The 22557-nt window shown below is 46.9% G+C and overlaps 1 protein-coding gene across 2 annotated transcripts in view; it reads right to left on the bottom strand.

Annotated features, from left to right (window-relative positions):
- LOC111154399 (ubiquitin protein ligase E3C) overlaps window positions 1–22557 on the bottom strand; it is a 111305-nt gene that overhangs the window by 71789 nt on the left and 16959 nt on the right. For both annotated transcript variants that reach the window (XM_022513947.1, XM_022513948.1), the window contains exons 2-10: window positions 15872–15925; window positions 12483–12557; window positions 11822–11968; window positions 11252–11367; window positions 10990–11147; window positions 6848–7001; window positions 6213–6433; window positions 5461–5615; window positions 2092–2279 (exon numbers count right to left, since the gene is read on the bottom strand). In XM_022513947.1, the coding sequence (XP_022369655.1) occupies window positions 2092–2279; window positions 5461–5615; window positions 6213–6433; window positions 6848–7001; window positions 10990–11147; window positions 11252–11367; window positions 11822–11968; window positions 12483–12557; window positions 15872–15925 (1268 nt within the window). The remainder of the gene's footprint in view (window positions 1–2091; window positions 2280–5460; window positions 5616–6212; window positions 6434–6847; window positions 7002–10989; window positions 11148–11251; window positions 11368–11821; window positions 11969–12482; window positions 12558–15871; window positions 15926–22557) is intronic.

Below are 22557 nucleotides of genomic sequence, written 5' to 3'. Positions count from 1 at the left end.
TGAAACTCAAAACCTATCAAAGACCACACACTAAAGGGCCACTGACTGGGTGGCTCAGTCAGTTGAGCGTCTGCCTTCAGCTCAGGTCATGATCCTGGGGTCCTAGGATTGAGCCCCACATGAGGCTCCCTGCTCCGCGGGGAGTCAACTTCTCCCTCTGCCCCTACCCTCACTCATGTGCGCGCGTGCGCTCTCTCTCTAATAAATAAATAAAAATCGTTTAAAAAAAGTACAGTGAGAAGTCCACATTCTCCTCCACTCTTGACTTCCCCAGCACAGACATGTAAATAATCAGCTCTATGACTTCCCTGTGTATGTGGTCCAATATATTTTATGCAAATACAAACATACATTCCCACTTTTCTCACCATTCTGACACAAAAGTAGGTTATTATCCACTTTGCACTGTAGTTTCCTTTTTTCAATTAAACATGTACCTTGGAAATCCTCCCACATCAGTGTACAAAGGGTCTTCCTGTTCCTTTATACATCCTGACAATGAATGTTAGACAGGAATTAAAACTGCAGGGTGCCTGGGGGGCTCGGTCCGTCGAGCGTCTGACTCTCGATTTTGGCTCAGGTCAGGGTCCCAGGGTCCTGCGACTGAGTGCCAGTCGAGTCGGGCCCTGAGCTTGGTGTAAAGCCCGTGTAAGATTCTCTCCTTCTGCCCCTCCCACCACTAAAGCAAATGCATAATCTGAAGACACCGCAGAAGCAGTAGCAGCAGCAGAAGCAGAAGAAGAGAAAGAAGAAATTAAAACTGCAAATCCCAACCACGAAAGAGGGACTCGCGTGGGCTCAGAGGCACTGACAGGGCATCATCGGCCCTGAATTTATTAATCATCTTTTAAATACCTTAAAAAAAACCACCAAAAAACTTGAAAGCAGTGAAAATCGAGCACAGTTAAGTAAGTCTACTTGCTTTCACGAGCTATGGGAAACATTCAGGTACTTAAAAGCTGACGAATTTAAACCATAAATGAAATTCCTGGAGTTGTTTCTTAGAGGAAACAGGTGCAGTAGTCGTAAAACCAAGGCTCCATATAAAGCTCCTTCACCCACTAAACACCCTTCGGGAACAGCTCACGGGTGAGCCCCAGACCAGGCAGCGACGCATTTAACTGCCGTGGTTACTCCCACAGTGGCGGATTTCGCGCCGCCAGCAAAGCCCGGGTCCTGGCTGAGCTGCTCTGCTCCCGAGATCTGACATCCTGCCCTGCCGCAGGCAGCCCACAGAGAGCCAGTTCCCCGCGGAGGGAGCACGGCCCCTGCCGCCTCACTTCCTCCAGTGGCAGCAAACACCGGGGCGCTGAGCCAGCGCGGGCCGGCGGGCTGCATGCGGTGTCCGAGGCGGGCTCGGCCGGTGCTGTGTCCTCAGCGTGCTGCCCATCCAGGCAGGCTGCTTTCCTAACCGAGACAGCAGCTCTTTCCGCGCCACAGGAAGGCACTTTATAGAAACAGAAGAGAACTCTTCGGGTGGCCTCAACGGTCGGACACAGCGCGGGCCCCAGTGTGGGGAGACGGAGGCTTTCAGCAGATCGTCTGCGGGCCGTCCGTCCCTGCGCTCCCCCTCGAACCCCACGACCCCTGCAGCGTGTGCTGTGAGATATTTGCCACGTTCTCCGGATACCACGGAGCCAGCACTCCAATGAGAGAAAAACTGTTCAACGCTGCGGTCCCACGTACTTACGTCAGCACACGGGCCACGTCCTGACCTGGGCCTGTCCCTTCACAGGCCCGCCACACAGCTGCCCAGGGCGGCCCGACGCCAGGCGCGCCGCGAGAGCGCCACAAGCCGGGGACACACGGGCTCCGGAAGGCCGGCTGGGTCCGGCGCTCGGAGAGGGGCCAGGCCTCAACCGCAGCCTGCTCTCCGGCCCACTAAGAAAATGCGCTCGTGTCATTGACTACACGACAGGCCAGGGAAGCGGAGCCGAACAGGACCGGCTGGTTTAGAGAAGAAAGACCAGTGGTCGTTCTCCACGCACGGCTGCACTGCGGGAACCTCCTCCATTGCGCCCCATGGGGAAGCAGCAGCCCAGGCCGCCACGGGGGCACACGCCGCTGCTCACGCGGCCCCGCGCCACTTGCCTGACTCTGGGCACCGCCATCCGGTGCTGCACCATGAGCGTGTGGCCGATGGACGCCATCAGAGTGAAGGCCTCCTCGCTGGCGGAGTCCCTCCACACCAGGGCCAACAGGGTGCTGGTCTGCTGCTTCGTGTCCAGCTTCTTGAGACATTCCTCGGTGATGTAGAGCACCGACAGCCGGCCGTCCTCCTAAACACAGCGGGCAAGCTGCTCTGAGTTCACGACGGTTGGGCGGCAAGGACCCGCTACGCTGCGCACGGGATCGGACTCCACTCCCCGAGAACACAAAACAGGCCTGATCTAAAAGTGGCCCACATCACAACGGGCACATCCACTGAAGTACTATGAAACTTTCTAGAGTTCCACCCATAGTCGTCGTCTGTATTAGGCACCAATTTTACCCAGCGTAACAACACAGGAACTGTACATACTCAGTTTTTGCCTCCTGATCGGACAATATTTCAGTATTGACATTTCAGGAAAAATTAATTTCATATTTTAAATACCACTGTACTAAGCACACATGTGTGGGAATATATTACCATCTAGCAGAACTTCCATTGTAAGCTATCTGGGAGACTACAGTTTAAGCAAAAATAGTCAGAATATTAAATATTTTTTAAAAAATCAAATAAGATACATTTTATATCTTATTTTCTCTAAGGATCTGATTCACTGAGTAAACCTGAACTAAGCTGCTGTGTATTTATCTATATGGGGAATTCACCAAAGACACATGCTTTTCTCATCTATGTGCGCGCATACTCAAGTGTACGTGAGTATGAAAATACATGCACAACACCGGGTGCTACTGACGACCCTGTCTGGAAACTCGTATGGATAGGAGTTATGTCATCAACAATCATCTACCAAATAAAACACTGCTTTAGATGAAAGTAATAAATTCTACCTGCCAAACTTGAATCTGTAAGTAACATGCACGGGTACTACTTTCGTAGTGTCATACTTAAATTATACAGAGACCTAAGTGTTTAAAAACAGTGAAATCTGACTCTGGAAAAATCTCATTCAATCAAATTAGATTCTACATAATTATCACAGGAAAGAAAAGGCAATATATAAGCAATGGACAAAAAGATCTGACCAAAAAATAAAGAAGATTTCGAGTATCTGTTGAGTACCTGGCCTACAGCTGGGTCACTGGTTCTGAACCCAAATGTGGACAGGAAAGGAGACGTAACAAACATTGCAGGGGAATAATGAAGAGGAAAAAATGAAAAAGAGAAGCAAAAGGTATCAAGTCACACACCTGTAGTAACACAGACCTTAAAACCCTTGTATATTAAGGGAGAAAAATAAAGTGGAGTAAAATTTCCTACAATTATAAGTAACAAAATTAAGTTGCACTTCTTCTTTTTTTTTTTTTTGCAGTTTGTCAAAAAAGATTTGAACGGCTTTGTGGGATGCCCAGCCCAGGAGAAGGCTCACATATCAAAGCCTCACAGTTAGAAACTTCGAAATAGAAGTTTTATGCCATATTCATCTATAGTCTTACGGGCTTTAAAAAATTTTTAAATTTAATTTGAATTTAGTTAACATACAGGATGTTATTGGTTTCAGGGGTACAGGTCTGTGACTCCTCAGTCATACAGAACAGCCAGTGCTCATTCTATCCCGTGCCCTCCTTCATGCTCCTCCCCCAGTCACCCCAGCCCCCCACCCCCTCCCCTCCAGCAACCCTCAGTTTCATTTCCTAGAGTTAAGAGTCTCTTATGTCATGTGACTTCACTCATGTGGGATTTAAGAAACAAAACAGGTGAACACAGGGGAAGGGAAAGAATAAGATAAACAGAGATAAGGCATCCTTTCCGTATGTGAGAGACGTGTAACCACAAGCAAGCGAGCCCAAGTGTTCCCTCAGTTCCCCGTGTCTCCTACTCTGCTCCTGTCTGTGTCCACAGGGAGAGGAGGGACTCCCTCACATTTCCCCAGCGGGTGCCGCCTCGAGCCTCATCTCCACGTGGATGCCAACCACACTGTGCATAACCATTTTAATGTCACAGCTTCTCCAGAAAGTTATTCAGTATTTACAAAGTGTCTTCTAAAAACAAAAAACTTTTATCTACATTCTATCTATAGAATCCCACTTTTTTTTTTTTAACAATACAAAAAAAGTCACATTTTTGGGTGCAGTTCTGAATTCTGAAAGATGCAAGACAAGACCTCCAGCTTCCACCAAAAAACACTCAGTTTTGCCCTTTTGTAATTAGCCCTCTAGTTGTAAGGGGCAAGGACTCATCTGGTTTTTCTTATTGTTACTTTTCCATCTCTGCTAATAGAGCTATTTGTATTGGAGGATGTAGTACTAACACATCCTTTCACTTTGCAAGATCCTAAAGATTTACTTCCCCTGGAAAACTTGAGCCCTCTAGAGTGTAGTCTTTCTGGGACTGGACTTAGTATTAATCAATGGGAAATTTCCTAACAAAAAATTTTTTAAACCCATGATATCCGAACCTCAAGACATTTCAACTGTGTAATTAAGAGAAAAAGCAGCGGATAATATCACAGAAATTATGTGTGTATAATGCAAAGCTTTTTATCCTTTGAAAATAGCAAACCATGCTAGGTGAGAAATGGGACAATGGGTACAGAAATTATACACGACAATAAACTCAAAATTCGTTTTCAAATACATCATAACACCTGTCATCTACAAAACTGCTGAAAAGTAACAGGAGACATTACTTGGTGTCCACAAGATAGGGTAAGGAAGAACTTAGCTTTTTCTCCCTTTGAGGCTGGGAGAAAGGGAGGGTGCGTGCGGCTGTGACTGGCGAGGGTTTCTGTGCAGACAACGCTCTACCCGCACAGCGGAGGCTGCAGGGAGGCAAGAACTGAGAGATCACTCAGCTGGACAGCACTTTAAAAGGGCGAATTTTATGGTAAAGTGTATAGCCGTAAAGCTGCTATAAAAAAATTCTTAAAAATAGAACAATGTTTGTTACACAGTAAGTGCCCTTCCTGAGAACTAGGAACTTGTTATTAGCCTTTTAACCCAACAATTTCACTTCGAGGAAAATTTCCTAAGTAACAGTTAAATTAATATACAGCGTGGCCTGCTGTGCATGAAAACTCACGTAACCACGTCACCCACATACACTTGGGCGGGAGAAGGTGTGGAAGAGAGTCCCAACCCCCAGTCGCCAGGAGGGGCACGTGTGGGAAGAGCAGAGCAGCCATGGAGCAACCTCATCTGCAGTCTGAATGCTTTACAACAAGAACGCTTTAATGTGCTACTTGTATAGTTGAAACTAAGGACGGACACAGAGTTAAAAGTGACTCCCAGATCAGGAGGAGTGGCGTGCAGTGTAACCCGTTCGCCGGCCCCAGGCCCTCGGGAGCTCACCGGAGCGCTTGGCTGCTGGTCCGCCTCCTCAACCTCGTCTTCCGAGTCACTGGCCGAGTCTGGACAGCTCGCGCTGGCAGGTGAAACTGGGAGCTGAGACAGAAAGGTCTGGAGTACCCTTAAATACACCAGCAGTCCTTCCTCAGAGAGGGTCCCTTTGTAAGACAGTCAGTCGTAATATCTGATTAGAAGTGATCAAACAAAACTGGAAAACTTGGGTATCACTTTTCTTATATTCAGAGAGACATTTCTGACCACAATTTCTTATCAAAATTATAGTAATTCATGCACAGATGTATGTATCAACACATCAGAGAAAGATGCTATAATTCTAGAACACACACCCATTGGAAGTTTGGCATAAATGGGGATAACAACCCTGCACTCAGAGTTCTCCCAATCAACTTTAAACATTTTTTAATCTGTGTGGCCTTGTAACATGTATCTGAATCAGGCCCCCTTTTTTTCTTCTTTAAAGTAATGTCTACCCAAGGTGGGGCTCGAACTCACAACCTGAGATCAAGAATCACATGCTCCACTGATAGGAGCCAGCCAGGCACCCCTGAATTGGGACTACATGCCTAGAAACTTTCCCCAGGGACACTGGCTAGGACACAGACCTTCAGCAAATACGCCCCCCCTGCAGAGGCCACCCTGACGCAGCCCACCGGCCCCTGGAGTCCCGTCTCCGGACTTGCATCTGCTAGTACCACACGTGTGTGTTCAGGTAAAACACATCTTGTATCTCATACCCAGGTAATGCTCGCCAACCGTTAAGACAAAGAAGAAGAGCCACGGTGCCCCACTGCTTGTCTTGGAGCACCTGCTCTCCAGTAACAACAGTGCATTCAGGAAGGGCTCGTACGGGAAAGCAGCGTGCGTGTCCGCTAAGGCTGGAATGATGAAATGGAAAACCTGATCCGTGAAAGGTGCCGCCAAAAGCTCCTCAGTGAAGGCGCTGAAGACCTGCCGCCTGGAAAGAGGAGCAGAAGCTCTGACCGAAGCACATTGTTCGCAAAATCACTGATTACAATGAACATGTGAGAAACATTCTTTTCAAAATTAATGGAAGCTAAGTATTCGATATCAACTAAACTGCCTTGAAATTAACTGATTTTGTGCCTTTCCTATTGAGGAATGTTTTGCCATGTTTTCATTTCTATCAACAGCTACTAGAAGACAGGAAAATAACCAGATCATCAGAATCATAAATTTATATTAGGGTACAGGCCAAACAGAAACAGTAAACTTTTTCTTTAAACTGAGTCACACTAATAAAGTAAAGATCTGACTCTGAAGTCTACATGTAAAATAGCATCCATGTAAAAGTTACTATTAGACACAGAACCTGTGAACTTACAAAATCAGTCAATGACCCCATTCTTACCTTGCACCTTCTGGACAGGAGTTGTAAGTAAAGTGCAATGGTTTCAGAACATTCTCTAGCAAAATGTTTGCTATAGGAACTCGAGATAAATCAGAATATTCAATACTTGATGGAAGCTTGTTGTTAATTAACAAATAGAGAGATCTATAATACCCTAAAAGAAAGGAAAAACACATACTTAAAATTTGGTACCTTAATCATAATGAGTAAAAAAAATGAGTCAATTTAAAAATGCTTTTTATAAATCTGCATGGGTCCAAATTTAATTCTTCTTCAACTTTCCTTTTTCATTAAATGTTACTAGTTTAACAGACAATGGCCCCTTTTTAAAAAGTTTATTAATTTTTTAAAGTAATCTCTGCACTCAGCGTGGGACTCGGACTCATGACGCCAGATCAAGAGTTGTACACTCCACGCACTGGGCCAGCCGGGACTCCCTTCCACTTTTTTTTTTTTTTTTTTTTTAAAGATTTTATTTATTTATTTGACAGAGAGAGAGATCACAAGTAGGCAGAGAGGCAGGCAGAGAGAGAGGAGGAAGCAGGCTCCCTGCCGAGCAGAGAGCCCGATGCGGGGCTCGATCCCAGAACCCTGGGATCATGACCTGAGCTGAAGGCAGAGGCTTTAACCCACTGAGCCACCCAGGTGCCCCAACTTTTTTTTTTTTTTTTTAAGATTTTATTTATTTATTTGACAGAGATCACAAGTAGGCAGAGAGGCAGGCAGAGAGAGGAAGGGAAGCAGGCTCCCCGCTGAGCAGAGAGCCCGATGCGGGGCTCGATCCCAGGACCCTGGGATCATGACCTGAGCCGAAGGCAGAGGCCTTAACCCACTGAGCCACCCGGATGCCCCTCCCTTCAACATTTTTATTAAGAAAAAGTTAAATACGTAAGTTGCCTGAAAAGGTATACAAGCTCCATCTGCCCAACACCCACTCCTCCATTCACTGGGAAGCAAATTTAAAATAAAATAATTTCAGTGTGTCATCAAAGGACTTTATTTTTCTTAAAAATGCCATTATGACAGCTAAAATAAATTGACAATAATTCCTTGCATCTAATCAGTGTTTAAGTCTCCAACTCCTGCTTGCTATAAATTTCATTTAACTGGTTTGCTTGAATCAGGATCCCAGTAAGGCCCAGGTTTCGTGGTGGAAGAATTTAACCGACTCTGTGGTTTTCACGAGCACATTGAACTCCTGGATGCGGGCACATGGAAGCATCCGCCACAGCGGTAATCCTCACAGACTCTCAGGCCATCCTGTCTTTGGGCAGCGGGGTGGGCTTGGCAGGCCCTGAGCTCTCCCACTCATGGAGAGCGCCGCGAGAACGCCTGTCCTCATCTGCGGACCAGAAGCCAGGACCCGGCCACTCGCCAGCCCTGCTCCGGCGAGTTCTTCAGTTCCTTTTAGAGGAAATGATGGCTTTGGAGGCCACAGTATGGGCACCAGGGAATTCAAGCTGAAGCAACACCCTCTCTGACCTCACTAAGCGTCTGATGGGCTTGCAAGGTGTGCAGTAAGCATCACCTCTGGCCTCACCGGTGACCCAAATCCTACAGTCTTTTAAATACATCCGCCCCCGTTTTACAAAGGGGTAAGAGGAATCTTCAGGTGTCGTGTGCAAATATCTCCCTACTGTGCAGACACATTTGGTAGCGCACATTAAACACACAACTCACGTGCTTCACTTTGTGGAAACAGTCCTACACAAATTTATGCAGAGGCCACTTTTAGGCAACAGGCTTGAGCAAGGGGAAGTAGATCAGGGCACAAAGCCCTGGCTGAACAGGGTCAGGCCCACCAGGCGACCCACCTTGAAATATCTATAGGCCCTAATTGACCAATGGGCTGCTTACAGTGAGGCACAGTTACCAAAAAGGGAGAAAATTCCGTATGTCCCAGACCCCCTCACTTTCCTCCTTTACACACAGCCCCCACGAACGGCCTCGGGGCAGACAGCCCAGCCTCTGCTCCCTGCAGTGGACGCGATACGTTTCCGTCCTCTTTGTTCCGCTTCAGGTGAGCCCTTCCACCACCACAAGGCCGGCTTCTACCCCAATCCACCTGATCGCTGCCCCACAGCTGGGGGCTCCCAGCTGAGCAGACAGACTCCACGATCTCCCCTTGAGTCATGACCACGAAACACTGACTCTTCTGTGCTCTGTCCTCACACCTGCTCTGTAACTCCAACCCCGACCTCATGCATTCTCATCTCCAGCGAAACCTAAGCAGGGAAGCCTGAAAGCTCTTCAGGCTCATGGCGAAAGTGGGCGGGACAGACGAACGGGATCAAGAGGCACAAACTTCAGCCATAAACCAAGTAAGTCATGGAGATTAAAGCAAAAAAACAAAACAAAAAAAGGACAGCATAAGGAGTACATCGAGAATTTTTAAAAATACCACATCAAGAAAATTTGAAAAATATTATACCATTAACATGTCAACACCAATCTATGTACTAAACAGATCACTTGACAGCACGACTAGAGTCTGAAGTCCAGCCGCACTCGTTAGGGCACGCGCATGCGTACAGTAACACACGCTGGCATTAGGAAACAGTGCCAAATGTCACAGACTCCTACTGCCGGGAGAAACCGCTGAGCGGAATTCAGAGCAACAAACTCCCAGTGACGTCACTAAGTCACAGGGACGGAAAGCACAGCACAGGGAGCACCGTCGACAGTAACAGAGCACGCGATGGACGGTGGCCACGCTTGCCACAAGGGCCTGAGCACCGTGCGGAGCTGTACAATCAACCAATGGCATCACGCGTCCCCACGGAAGGTGCCAGCGTCACGCGTCCCCACGGAAGGTGCCAGAGTGGCGATTTCTCCGCAAGGTTGTGACACACTTTCTACTTCTAGACACATTGCAAAACAATGCATTTCTTATATTCTTTAAACTTTTAGAAAACAATAAAAGTAAAAACTCTCACGGATTGCTCAGCCTTAATCAATACACACAATCAGGCATCAGCCAATAGAAGGGATGATTTTAATCACCATTACTTTTTTTAAAAGATCAAAGCCCACAAATTTCAATTTACTTTCAGTTGACTCCCTAATTTTTCAACAAACTAAGGAGGTTTCTTTAAGATTTTATTTATTTGAGAGAGAGAGAGAGAAAGAGAGCACACACACACATGTACACATCAGCCAGAAGGGCAGAGAAGCAGACTCCCCGCTGAGCAGGGAGCCTGATGCGGGACTTGAACCCAGGACCCTGGCATCGTGACCTGAGCTGAAGGCAGATGCTTAACAACTAAGCCACCCAGGAACCACTTGATCTTTTTTTTTAAACCGAGGCCAAACACTAAGGTTGAGATGTATGCGAATCGGATTTTTAGTTTCAGAACTGAGGACTGAATTAGCTAGGTTTAGCCTAGATTAGTCCATCCGCTCTGGGGAACAAAGGGACACTGATTTACGGTTTTACCAGTAACTCTTGCCTTCCAGAACCACCTACAGCACGTCTTCTGACCAATAACGTACCTATTTTTTAATGCTAGTCCTTCTCAAGTCCAAGCCCTGAAGTGTTTGTCTTCCTAGCTGTGAGACTACTGGGAGTCAGACTGTTAAGTGTTCGTCTCACACTGCTTAATTCATCACGGAAGTGTCAGAAGCCCTCTCTGTTTCAGTCACCAAAGTGTCCTCGGAGGAATTTCGGATCTCGGTTATTATGCCTTAACACAACGCAGCCATGACCGGGAGAGCGTCAATGCCTCACAGCATGACGACCCAGTCAGAAAGAGATCTCAGACCCGGCGTCTTCGTCTCCTCTGCCGGACTGAGGTGAAGACCGGAATTTCCTCCTGAGACCGGCGAAGCCACTGATCTGTCCCTCGGTCCTGCGGCACCACTGCCCCTGCCAGCTGGGGACGCGGATGCTGGCCCCGCTGTGGGGGGATCGGCTGCCGCAGGCGCACGTCAGCGCGGCCCCACAGGTTCCTGGACGCGAGCATCCATTTGCTTCACTTTCAGGCACAGGAGGTGTCAGAGAGCGGACCGCGCGTCCAGAGGTTTATGGTGGAGGATGAGTGCGGGCAGCGGGGCCCTGCTGCCGTCATGCCTGGTGCTCGGAGCAGGTGCGCAAGCTCTACAGGGCACCCCGCCGGCCCTGCCCCGGCCCAGCCGCCACCTACCATTCTGAATCACGTAGTGCAAGATCTGTTCAATGATGGACGCCACATAGCCAGCGTCCTGCAAGACGGGCAAGTACGTATTCTCAGACGAAAACACCTCCAGCATCCTCATCGGAAGCGCGACGTTCAAACTGTCGTCACTACAGCTTTGCAGTAACCTGTAAAACAGAACAGAACAGAGGTGTGCACACACCGGATGGCAGGGTCGTCCCAAAGCCCACAGGCGACGCCCCCTCGCCACGTGCCTGCCTTGACTGGTTACCTGCATCCGAGGCTCACCAGCCGCTTTATCTGGAACAGACACGTGAGTCTCTCGGACCCATCCAACTGCCGGACAAACAGAGAGCTGTGTTTGATCAAGTTCTGATACATCCATATCTGAAACACAACGCACACGGTCACCTCAGTCCGCACGAAGCTCGCTGTTACAGCACAGTAACGCTCCCGACTTCCGTAAGCGGCGAACAGACACTGCACCGAGACGTGATAAAACGTGAATCTTCTCGATCAGGATTTATTCTGTACCGCAGACCACACGACCTAGATTTTCTGCGTTAACACAGCTCATCAGCATAAAGGTAAGTCACTAAATGTATTACTAAAACAAAGTACACTTAAAACCCATCTAAATCTGAAATAAAACAGCTCATTTGCAAAAATCAGCAATTCATAGTAAAAACACGCGAGAAATACAATAATTAATCATAAGGTGCACGAGGTTACCTCTAGCAATCTAGCTTCGCAAACACACACTGGAGGCCGTCCGACCCCATTAGAAACAAAATGCTGGGAACCCCACGAACGGGCTGCGTGACGTGGAGCCGACACTCACCAGCCGTTTCGAGTCTTCGCTCTGCTTGTAGAAGAACAGCAGCTGCCTCACCAGGAGGGTAAGGTTGGGCCCGCTGGCGACGGAGAAAGTGCCCCCCGGCTGTGAGGCGCTGGCGCAGCGATCGAAGGCGCTTCTCCGGAGGGCGTGCTGGGGGCAAGGCAAAGCACGGGCTCGTGGGCCAGGTGTGCAGCCGCAGCGGTTAGGGTAGCAGCCCAAGTGTGCCCGGGGGGCTGCAGGGCGGAGAGGGCTGCGGAGAGGGGTGGGGGAAGGGGCGGAGAGGGACAGGAGAGGGGGCGGGGGGCCCCAGTCTGGGTGCACTGCCGTGCAGTTCTTGCAAAAAGGTGACATGAAACCCAGAAAACTGGGACTGGAATGAGGACCCTTCAGCCCCCAGAGGCCCTTCAACACTTCCATCTTCAGCCGCACCCCGTTTCTATATTGTTACTCAAAAATCACCTCAGAACTCCCCAATCTATAAATCTTTACGTAAATATAAACTACTAAAATTAATTATTGGGGAAAACACTATTATCCACGTTGACTTTCATTACACACGTGTGCTAAAATACCCACAAAGTGGAGTCCACTTCCAAGGCTCAAGGCCATATCTAAAATGAGCTCTGGTGTGCCTAATTCTTCCTCAGCTTAAAAGCAAACTTACTTGCTGCCTCCGGTCTCTGTAGCCTCGTATAAATGACTGTATGATTACCGCGTTCTTCAGTCTTCGCCTTTCCTCCTGCATAACGGAGGGAGGAAGGAATAACTGGGTCTTAGTGAAACGGTGTTTAGCTAGCAAAGACTTAAAAAAAAACACAACCAAACAGCTATAGAATTTACAGACCACAAAATTCACTCTTTCAAGCATACCATTCACCGATTTTTAAAATATTCAAAATTCAAGTGTCACCACAATCTGATTCTAGAATACTTTCAGCACACACTCCAAACCCTGTACCGATTAGCGCTCAGTCCTCAATCCCTGCCCTGGCTCCCCGATCCCCGGCAACCACCAATCACATTTCCGTCTGTATGGGAGTGCCTATTCTGGACATAGTGGAATCCTGTAATATGTGGCCTTCTGTGTCTGACTTTTTACACCTGGCACAGTATTTTCAAGGTTCATACATGCTGTATCACTTATCAATACTGCACGACTCTTCACGGCCAATTAATATTTCTCCATAAGGATGGCTCGCATTTCGTTTATCCATTTGCCACCTGACAGACATTTGGGCTGTTCCCACTCTGGGCTGTTACAAACAATGCTGTTGTGGGCATTCATGTAAAAGTTTTGTGCGGACACAGGTTTTCATTTCTCTTGGGTGTATGCGCAGGAGCAGAATAACATTGGAGGAACAGCCAGACTGTTTTCCAAGGGGCTACACCATTTCACAATCCCACCAGCTCACTGAGCCTTATAAGGACAGCCGTAGTTTGAAATAGAAAAAGAACACAGACGACCCAAACATCAATTTTAAAAGCCACTTTTCTTATCTCAAAGCAGAAAACTCCAGTTTTGGTTAAGACTCTCTTAAAATTTTCAGTGACCTAGCAGAAATAATTTATTCTTCCCATTGTTGTAACCAAAAGCAGCTCCCACCGTTTGAAAGCCTACTGTGCGCGGGCCCTAAGAGAGACACCGCACAATCACCCTCGACGACTCCTCCCAGTTTTACAATGTAGAAGCTGAAACCTCCACAAAAAGAAAGCGATGCTACAAGACGTACGCGAGTCAGAGCTCAAAGCCAAGTGCGACACTAAGGCCTGCACTCACCCTGCCCCACGACACCATTTCCTGTCCTCCAGGAATGTCACCTGCCAGGCTGAAAGGCACACGTGCACACACACAATCCTAGGATGGCAGAACACCCGTCGGGGCATGCAAGTGTACTTTCTGAGCTTCAAGTGCTCACAGCAAACGAACCCCTGAGCCTAAACCTAGTTTGGAAATCTTTTCATTACAATGATTCTAAGAGCACTTCATTAAAAACCTATATGGTCCCATGAGTTTTCAAAACATTTACTTTTATTCATTCGGTTGTTCACTGAGGAGGAAGTCTTGGTAGCATCCCAGCCTTCTGGTTGGAACAGGGACCTAAAGGCTCCATTGTAAATGTACTGGAAACAGACTGACCCTGACAAGGACCGAAGAAGGGCTGCAAACCAGCTAAACCCTGTATTAATTAAAGATGATTTGTCCTTCTTCCTGTTGCCTGCCAAAAGAAAATGTAACGCTCTCCAAAAAGAGAGCTTTTTGCTTTTTGTTTTGCCATATAAACTCACAGCATTCAACCAAAATAACCAGGCAAAAGACAAGAACTAAAAATCAAAAGGACAAACAACAGAAACAAACCCAGAGGTGATCCAAAACTGGAGTTTAAACATTATCTTTAATAATCTATAATTATGTTCATGGAATTAAAAGACAAGAGAACTGGGAAATAAAGACAATTCTAGAACTGAAATAAAATCTGAAGTTCAGAATTCAAAGAATATATGTAACAATTAGACACCGGTAAAGAGATAATGTGTAAATTAGAAGTTAGGTCAGAAGGAAATATCCAAACTGAAAGAGAAATAATCAAAACAATAAATATATGGAAGAGCATAGGAGAGATATATGACACAACGCAAAGGTCAAATATGTACATAATTTGAGTCCAAGAAGAAGAGGAGAGGATGGAACAGAAACACTACTCAAGAGATGACAGCTGAGAATTTCCCAGAAAAGATGAAAGACATCAGCCAACACTTCTTGTTGAGCAGTCACTTTCAACTGACAGCAGTTACATCACCCAGGGAACATCTGGAGGTAATTTTGGTTATCTCAACTGGAGAGAAAAGCAGGAGCGCCGTGGCATCTAGTGGCTGGAGCAGAGGCCACAGATGCTGCTGAACACCCTTCAGTGTACAGGGTCAGGGTAAGCCCCTACAGCAAAGAATAATCTGGTCCAAAAAGTCAGCAGTGCTGAGGTTGAGAGAGCCCACCTAAAACTCTTCGTATTTGCTGTTCCCTTCACCAAGAATGCTCTTCCTCCAGCTTCTTTTTCATCCTTCAGTTATCAGCTCAACTCTAACCAGCTCAGAGTCTCCTTCCCTGAACACCCTTCCCGGTCACCATCACCCTGTCCCACTGCCCTCACAGCACTTTCATCTGTGCTCCAGAACCCAGCAAGAACATTATCCATCTTATTCACTATCCATACAGCCAGCAAGCAGAACAGCACCTGGAATGTATCAAGCTCTCAATTAATATTTGCTAAAGGAACAAATGAATGATCAGAAAACAAAACAGAAGTCTGGAAAAGTAGGCCATAAAATATACCATAATTGCCCATTAAAATTAACAAAACAAGCAATGTTAAGAAACTGTCACCAGAGAGATGAAATGTAAAATAAAGAATGTATTAAACAGGGGCGCCTGGGTGGCTCAGTGGGTTAAGCCTCTGCCTTCGGCTCGGGTCATGGTCCCGGGGTCCTGGGATGGAGCCTCACATCGGGCTCTCTGCTCAGCGGGGAGCCTGCTTCCTCCTCTCTCTCTCTCTGCCTGCCTCTCTGCCTACTTGTGATCTCTCTCTCTCTCTGTCAAATAAATAAATAAAATCTTAAAAAAAAAAAGAATGTATTAAACAAACAAAAAACAACAAATGTCACTAGCTCCATTTGTTTATCTTCTACACAAATAATTAAGATATTTGCCTTAACAGTGAGTTTTCTTCTTTTAATTGGCAAAACATGAACATGATATACTAAGTCTTTCTAGATCTTCTAGAAACCATTATCATAAGCAAGCAAGAGAACTTTATAAAAGCCTGCTTTCCCCTCTATTCTGGAAACTGCCCACTTAGTCTGTCTTTTCCACACTGGTTCCAGAATAAATTACTTATCATAAATCCAAATAATCCAGAAATGCTTCCGAAGTTTAATATACACAAAAATATGCATGTTATGTCACATATAACATACATCTATCTATACACATTACGACAGACTTATTTAAATGCTATGGAAAATGCTTATTTAAAGAGACTATTACAAAACTGTTTTTACCTCTCTCTTTCTTCTTTCTTCCTGAGTACGATGTAAAAGAGAAGCCTTTTCTTCCTACACACAAAAAGAGAAAAGATAAAAAAGGCTTTAATTTCAAATTCTAATATACTCTCAAACAAAAATTACAGAATGTCTTCACCGAAAAAGGATCCTAAAGATCATACAAACATTCTGACCTAATGAGAAGTCTGAGGCACAAGAAGTTAAATGCCCCCCCCACTAGATCACAGACCTAATTAAAGTTAGTATTTCAGTAGTCTTCTAAAAACAAAATCTGATTTTTTTACACAAACAAGAGAGTTCAAGTAAAACCGGGAATATCTGAATATCATCAGTGTATTATATCCATGCCAATACCCTGGTTGTGATTATCATAGTACAGTTTTATAAAACAGAACCCCCCGGGGGGTGAAATCAGGCACTGTGAACACAGGATCCTTCTGTATTATTTCTAACAGCTGCACATGAGCCTACAATTATCTCAATAAAATATCTGATGAAAAAATTCAGTACTGTTACTGAATTTTAAAAAATTCTCTTTTCAGGGAGCCTGGGTGGCTCAGTGGGTTAAGCGACTGCCTTCGACTCAGGTCATGATCCCAGGGTCCTGGGATCGAGTTCTGCATACAGGCTCCTTGCTCAGCCGGGAGCCTGCTTCTCCCTCTGCCTCTGCTCACTACTCTGCCTGCTTGTGTTCTCTGTCATATAAATAAATAAAATCTTTTAAAAAATAAAATAAACAAAAGCTAAACCTAGTTATTTAAAAAAAATTCTGTTTTCATCATAAAACTAAAATTTTGAACAAAATTACTTGGTACATAGAAGGAACCGAAGTAATAAATAGTAAACTTAAACATTTCAAATAAAATAAAAATACTTAAAGATAACCCTCCTCCCCCCAGAATTGTTCCAGTCTATAGTGTATGGGCATTTTATTTTATTTTATTTTATTTTTAAAATTTTATTTATTTGACAGAGAAAGACACAGTGAGAGAGGAACACAAGCAGGATAAGTGGGAGAGGGAGAAGTAGGCTTCTTGATGAGCAAGGAGCCTGATGCAGGGGCTCGACCCCAGGACCCTGGGATCATGACCTGAGCTGAAGATAGACGCTTAACAACTGAGCCCCCCAGGTTTCCCTGGGCATTTTATTTTTATAACTGTAATCCAAAATAAAACTGAAACTCCAAGACATTATATATGAATCATAAAAACGAATAAACAGGGGCACCTGAGTGGCTCAGTGGGTTAAAGCCTCTGCCTTCGGCTCAGGTCATGGTCTCAGGGTCCTGGGATCAAGCCCCGCATCGGGCTCTCTGCTCAGCAGGAAGCCTGCTTCCTCCTCTCTCTCTGCCTGTCTCTCTGCCTACCCGTGATCTGTCTGTCAAATAAATAAAGAAAATCTTTTAAAAAAAATGAATAAACAGATCTCATAACAAAAACAAATACAGTATCAAAATAGTGTCAGAAGGCAAGTAATTAAGCCAATTCAAAATTATACATTGATATGTGAATCAACAGTGTGCAGAATGAAAAGTTTCTCACTGACAAAATTTAAAGCCAAAGAAGTAAATCCGGGGCACCCAGCTGGCTCAGTCAATGCAGCATGTGACTCTTGATCTCGGGGTCATGAGTTTGAGCCCCACGTTGTGCACTGAGCTTACTTTAAAAAAGAAAGAAAAGAGAAAAGAAAAGAAAAGAAAAGAAAAGAAAAGAAAAGAAAAGGGAGAAGAGAAGAGAAAGGAAAAAAAATCCTCCAGATATTTTCCACTATAGAAAATTCCACTTTTTGAATTTCAAATAAAAAGATTTTATCTACTATGACCAAATTCAGAAAAATATTTTGTTTTAAATTTTAATTAATTTAAAGGAGGAGGGCAAATGGAAAATTTAAAGAAAAAAGTGCAAAGTTATGATGGTCAGAATCAGAGAAAGCTTCTAGATAAAAATTTCTAGCCAGTATCCTTATTTATGAATAGAACTGATACGTTTGTGTCTATGATTTTTCCCTTCTATCTCCATTTGTCCAGATTTAATATATGTTCGTTATTTGATTATAGCTAAAAGGCTAAGATTCCTTAAAATAGTGTGCACTGTTACAACTACGAAAAAACACAGTTAAGCCTGAAATTAGAGTGAGGAGATGGGGTAACGGGGTGATGGCACGGAGGAGGGCGCACGCCGTGATGAGCACTGGTGTCAAACACAACCGATGAATCACTGACCTCTACGTCTGAATGAATGATGTTCGGTATGTTGGCTAAGTGAATTTAAAGGAAAAAGTCTAAAATTCCACGAGCCAACATTTTACCTTAAAACCTGGCCCATGCTGGCAAAAGCCGCTCCGCTGACCCCCCACACGGGTAAGCTCCCAGTCCTCGCTGGTCTACAGGCCGCACAGGCTCAGGGCCTCCCCCCCGACTGCGCTCCACTTTCACCTGCTTCCCCGTGGGGCGCGTGCGGTACGGACGCACGTCTGGGACGACCGAACGCCTCCCTGAAGTCGGACGCTGCGGTCGTAAGAGGCTAGGAGGAGGAGGAACCCTAAGAGCTGAGAAGCACTCCTGGGCGCCTGCACACAGCACCTGCGCTGCGGTATTTTAAAATCCAAACACGTACTCACTATCAAAGAGCACGACTGGACTGTAATCGAACACTGGAACTGCTCAGAAACTCGCTCTTACGTTTGAAGCTCACGGCGTGGGAGAAGCCACGACAGCACAGGGGGCCCTGCTGGGTTGGGGGGACTATTAACTTCTGATCACCTGTAGGTCGGAATCCCCGGACAGGACATCATACGAAGGCAAAGGTCACTTCTCTGACCTGTGCTCAAGTGCTCTAACACTTCCTACTTCAAAGACAAATTCATTTCAAAAAAATCATGTATAGCAAGCCAAATGCAAAATAATGGACACGCACACACAAACCCGGTATGTAATTTCAATAATAAAACTGTATTTTTGAAAATGCTAATAAGAGCTTTCAAAGAGTACTCATGCCCCTTTAGTATTCTGCCAACGAAAGAAAACGGTCTACAGAGAGAGGTCAAGCAATCTCCCACGTGATTTCAGGCACACCGCAAAGGCGACTCTAGGAGCAGCAGCACCAGCTACCAGCGACACTGAGCCGTCCACACCTGTCCGCTGTGCCCTTGCACAGGAAGGATGGGAGAGGAGGCCATGTGGGCCACACGCAGAACACTAACAGGGACTGAAGGCTTCTGTCCACACACTAAGCAATATCTACGCCCTTGGCTTTGGGTAATTCTCGTATTCCTCGAAATGAACCTATGAGGTTAAGCACGATTATCTTCCCCGTTTACAGATAAGGAAAGTGAGGTTTGAAAGTGGTAGCAGATCCAGGATCTGAACTCAGAGGGCCTAGAGCTTAACCCACTAAGCACTATGCTATCTACTTCGAGAAAGAACATTACTTCACTTTTGAGAAGTTACAAAAAGTCTTTGCCTTCATTATACACGAGTGATTTGGAAGATTACCAAAAAGGAGGGGAGAGGGAGGCCACAGAAAAAAACTCGGATCTTCAAAAATTTGACAAGAAAGCATGAGGAGTAGGTGGTGTTGAGAACCAGAAAGGCAAACTAAGCAATCAAAAAGATCCGGACACCAAGGCTGCCATGGAAAGCCAGCCCAGCACAGAAAGACAAGCATGACCGAGTACATAATCACCGACCACACACCATGGAAATGATAGTGTGCAGCCCCTAAACATGCAACCGAACCCCAGGGCAGAACCACAGCCTCCTCGTGTTCCCCGTCTAGAACGATCCATTCATAAGACATTCAAATGAGACCCAGGAAGGGCACGTATCCAGTCAACAGGTGTCTAGTGAATCACGTAACATGCCAGGCACTAGAGATTTTATTTTGTAAGATTTTATTTATTTGACAGAGAGAGAGGGACACATAGCGAGAGAGGGAGGAGGAGTGGGAGAAAGCAGCAGGCTCCCCACTGAGCAGGGAGCCCAACGGGGAGCTCGACCCCAAGACCCTGGGATCATGACCCGAGCCGAAGGCAGACGCCGAACGACTGAGCCCCCCAGGGGCCCCGGCACTAGAGATTTTGAAAGTAAGTGAGGCATTTGCTCCCAGGGAGTTCACAGTCTGGCGGGAGAAAGCAGCAGCCTGTTTACTGGGGACACACCTTGCACCGGACACAGTCCTGGCCGCTAGCATGGAGAGACGCGGTCTCTGCCCCGTGCACAGAGGCCACGCGGGCGCAAGACAGACTCTGCCTCAGCGGCCAGGAGAAGGCCCAGAAGAAAAGGCATGTGAAAGGCGACTTGGAAGGACACGTTCAGCAGGAGGACAAGGTGGGGACTCTCCCAGCAGCGGGAGAGAATCTCCCAGCAGAGGGAGAGAATCTCCCAGCAGCGGGAGAGAGCGCGGTAGCAGGGCCGAGGACGAAGGACGCAGGGGTCAGGTAGGAAGGGAGGGGGAGCCCCGAGCCCGGTTTGCGGCCGCAGGCGGTGGAAGGGAGACAGTAATCACCTCAGAAGTCGGGGCCACTGAGCGTCCGAGGGGCCAAGGAGTTAACAGGTAATAAAACAACAGGGTGGGGGGTCAGCCGCGCCTTCAGCCTCAGCGGCTCCCGCGTCGCCCCTCCCTGCACACCATCTCCCGGAGGGCCGCCTTCGGGACAGACAGACGCGGACGCGCTCCTGAAGAGCACTGAGCTTCCGCTACAAGAACCGTCTCTTCTCAGTGCTCAGTTCTTTCCGGCAGCCGCGTTTATACAAAACCCATCACGCTGTCCTGTTTTCTGTTCCGCGGCGGCCCGGCGGGAGAGCCGCCGACGCGCGCTGAGGGCGCAAGGTCAAAGAGCGCCTGCGCGCGGGAGCGCCGGTCGGAGCACGGCCGCCTACCCCCCGCCGGTCCCGCTCCGTGTCCCGCCGCTGCCTCAGCGCCCAGAATACGGACACGAAACCGGAGGGAGTGACGAATGACAGGGGTGGGCGAGGGAGGCGTCCGCGCAGGCAGGAGGCGGCCCAGGGCGCACCCCCACAGGAAGCCGCCCCGCGGCCCCCCACCCCGCTCTCCCCACAAGCCAAGTTCAAACCACACAAGCGTCAACGCGGCAGGGTCTGCATTTAGGTGCTGACGAAGGCTCGATCTGGCGCTCTATCACTTACAGACGCAACCGAGTGTCGTTGAAAGAGAAAAACAGGTTTCACCTCAGTGCACCTGCAGAGAGGAAAGAGTAAAAGTAACCTGAACTGTGTTTTTTCTCCTTCAATAAATTATAAATTCCTTCAGAATCACAGCCTATGTCTGTCTTTATAATCCTGACACTTAGCATTGTGCCTCATGGAAAGATTGAAGGATTAAATTTAGAAAGGATGAAGGTACAACCAGGAAATCTGAAGCTTGAAAGATTTTAAAGTTGGAAAAAAAAATCACGATAAGAGACAAGAATGTAAAATCACTTATCTACTGAGGCAGACACTAGAAAGACCTACATCCTCCCACAAACAGTTAGTGCCACCAAAAGCAGAATACCGGCCAGACAAATCCTAAATCCAATCAATAATTCCAATGTTCTAAACTCCCTCAGGAAGTCGACAAATAATTCAAAAATGTTCTAAGTGCTGTTACAAATCTCATCGTGACCCTTATATATGTTGCTGAGGCCAATTCCCAATTCCTCCCGGGAAGAGTGACTGCTGAGATGGACAGGCCAGTTCCCCCAACCGCCAGGCTGCTCTTCTTGACACACTAAACCCACCCCTGGAAAGAAGTCTGAGAAAGATCCTCGTAGCAAAATGCTGCCTGAGCCAGCAGAATAATCCAGAACGTAAGCCGAGTGGACACCAGTGGGGGTGTGACCGCGAAGCGCGGAAAGCAACCCCACCCTCTACGTGTGCTGCAGTAACAAGGCACAGAGGGCCGAAGGTCAAGGTGGGAACGGGGGAGGACCACTACCTTGATGCACCTGGACAGAGGGAGGAGCAAGCACGGGTGACTCCCAGGCGGGGAGTCCTCCCTCCCCTTCCTGGCCAACACTGATGTCTCAGACGCACGCCCCTGCCACCTTCGCAAGGTTCACCACAGCCAGACCACCTGGGCTGTTCTTCGCTTAGTATCACTCTTTCAACTGAGTTTTAAAACTTTTTACTTCGAATTAATTTGAGACAAAGCTGGAGAAAGGATACGGTGAGTTTCCTCATCCCCTCTCTCTCGGACCGCACTGCCCCTCCACAACCAGAACACAACTAGCAAGAGCAAGAAATCAACGAGGACGTGACGCTACAAACCAAACTACAGACTGTACTAGAAATGCGCCAATTTTTATACTAACAATCTTTGCCTGTTCTAGGATCCCATCCAGGATCCCACATTACATTTAATTACTATTTCTTCCTACTCCACACCAATCTGTAACGGTTCCTCCACCTTTGTCCTCTATATCCTGGACTCTGCTCCTTGATAGGGGTTTTTCCGATATTCTCCTACGACCGGAGTGAGGTTATGCCACAACGACAGTGGTGGACTTTAGTGGATACGGTAAAATGTGTATCTGTGTCTCCATACTTACATAAATGACCAAATGTATACACGAGAGAGGAGAAAAATCTCTTCTCACAGAATTCAGTTAGTAAATGCAGACGGAAAGAGGAGAGCAATCGCCGAACACCTCTCAGCGGTCAACGGTGCAGACACGCGCTGCGA

Source organism: Enhydra lutris, unplaced genomic scaffold (assembly GCF_002288905.1).
Source record: "Enhydra lutris kenyoni isolate GAN:26980312 unplaced genomic scaffold, ASM228890v2 scaffoldscaffold37, whole genome shotgun sequence".
In the NCBI taxonomy this organism is placed as follows: Eukaryota; Metazoa; Chordata; class Mammalia; order Carnivora; family Mustelidae; genus Enhydra; species Enhydra lutris.
This window is presented reverse-complemented; position numbering and strand designations above follow the sequence as displayed.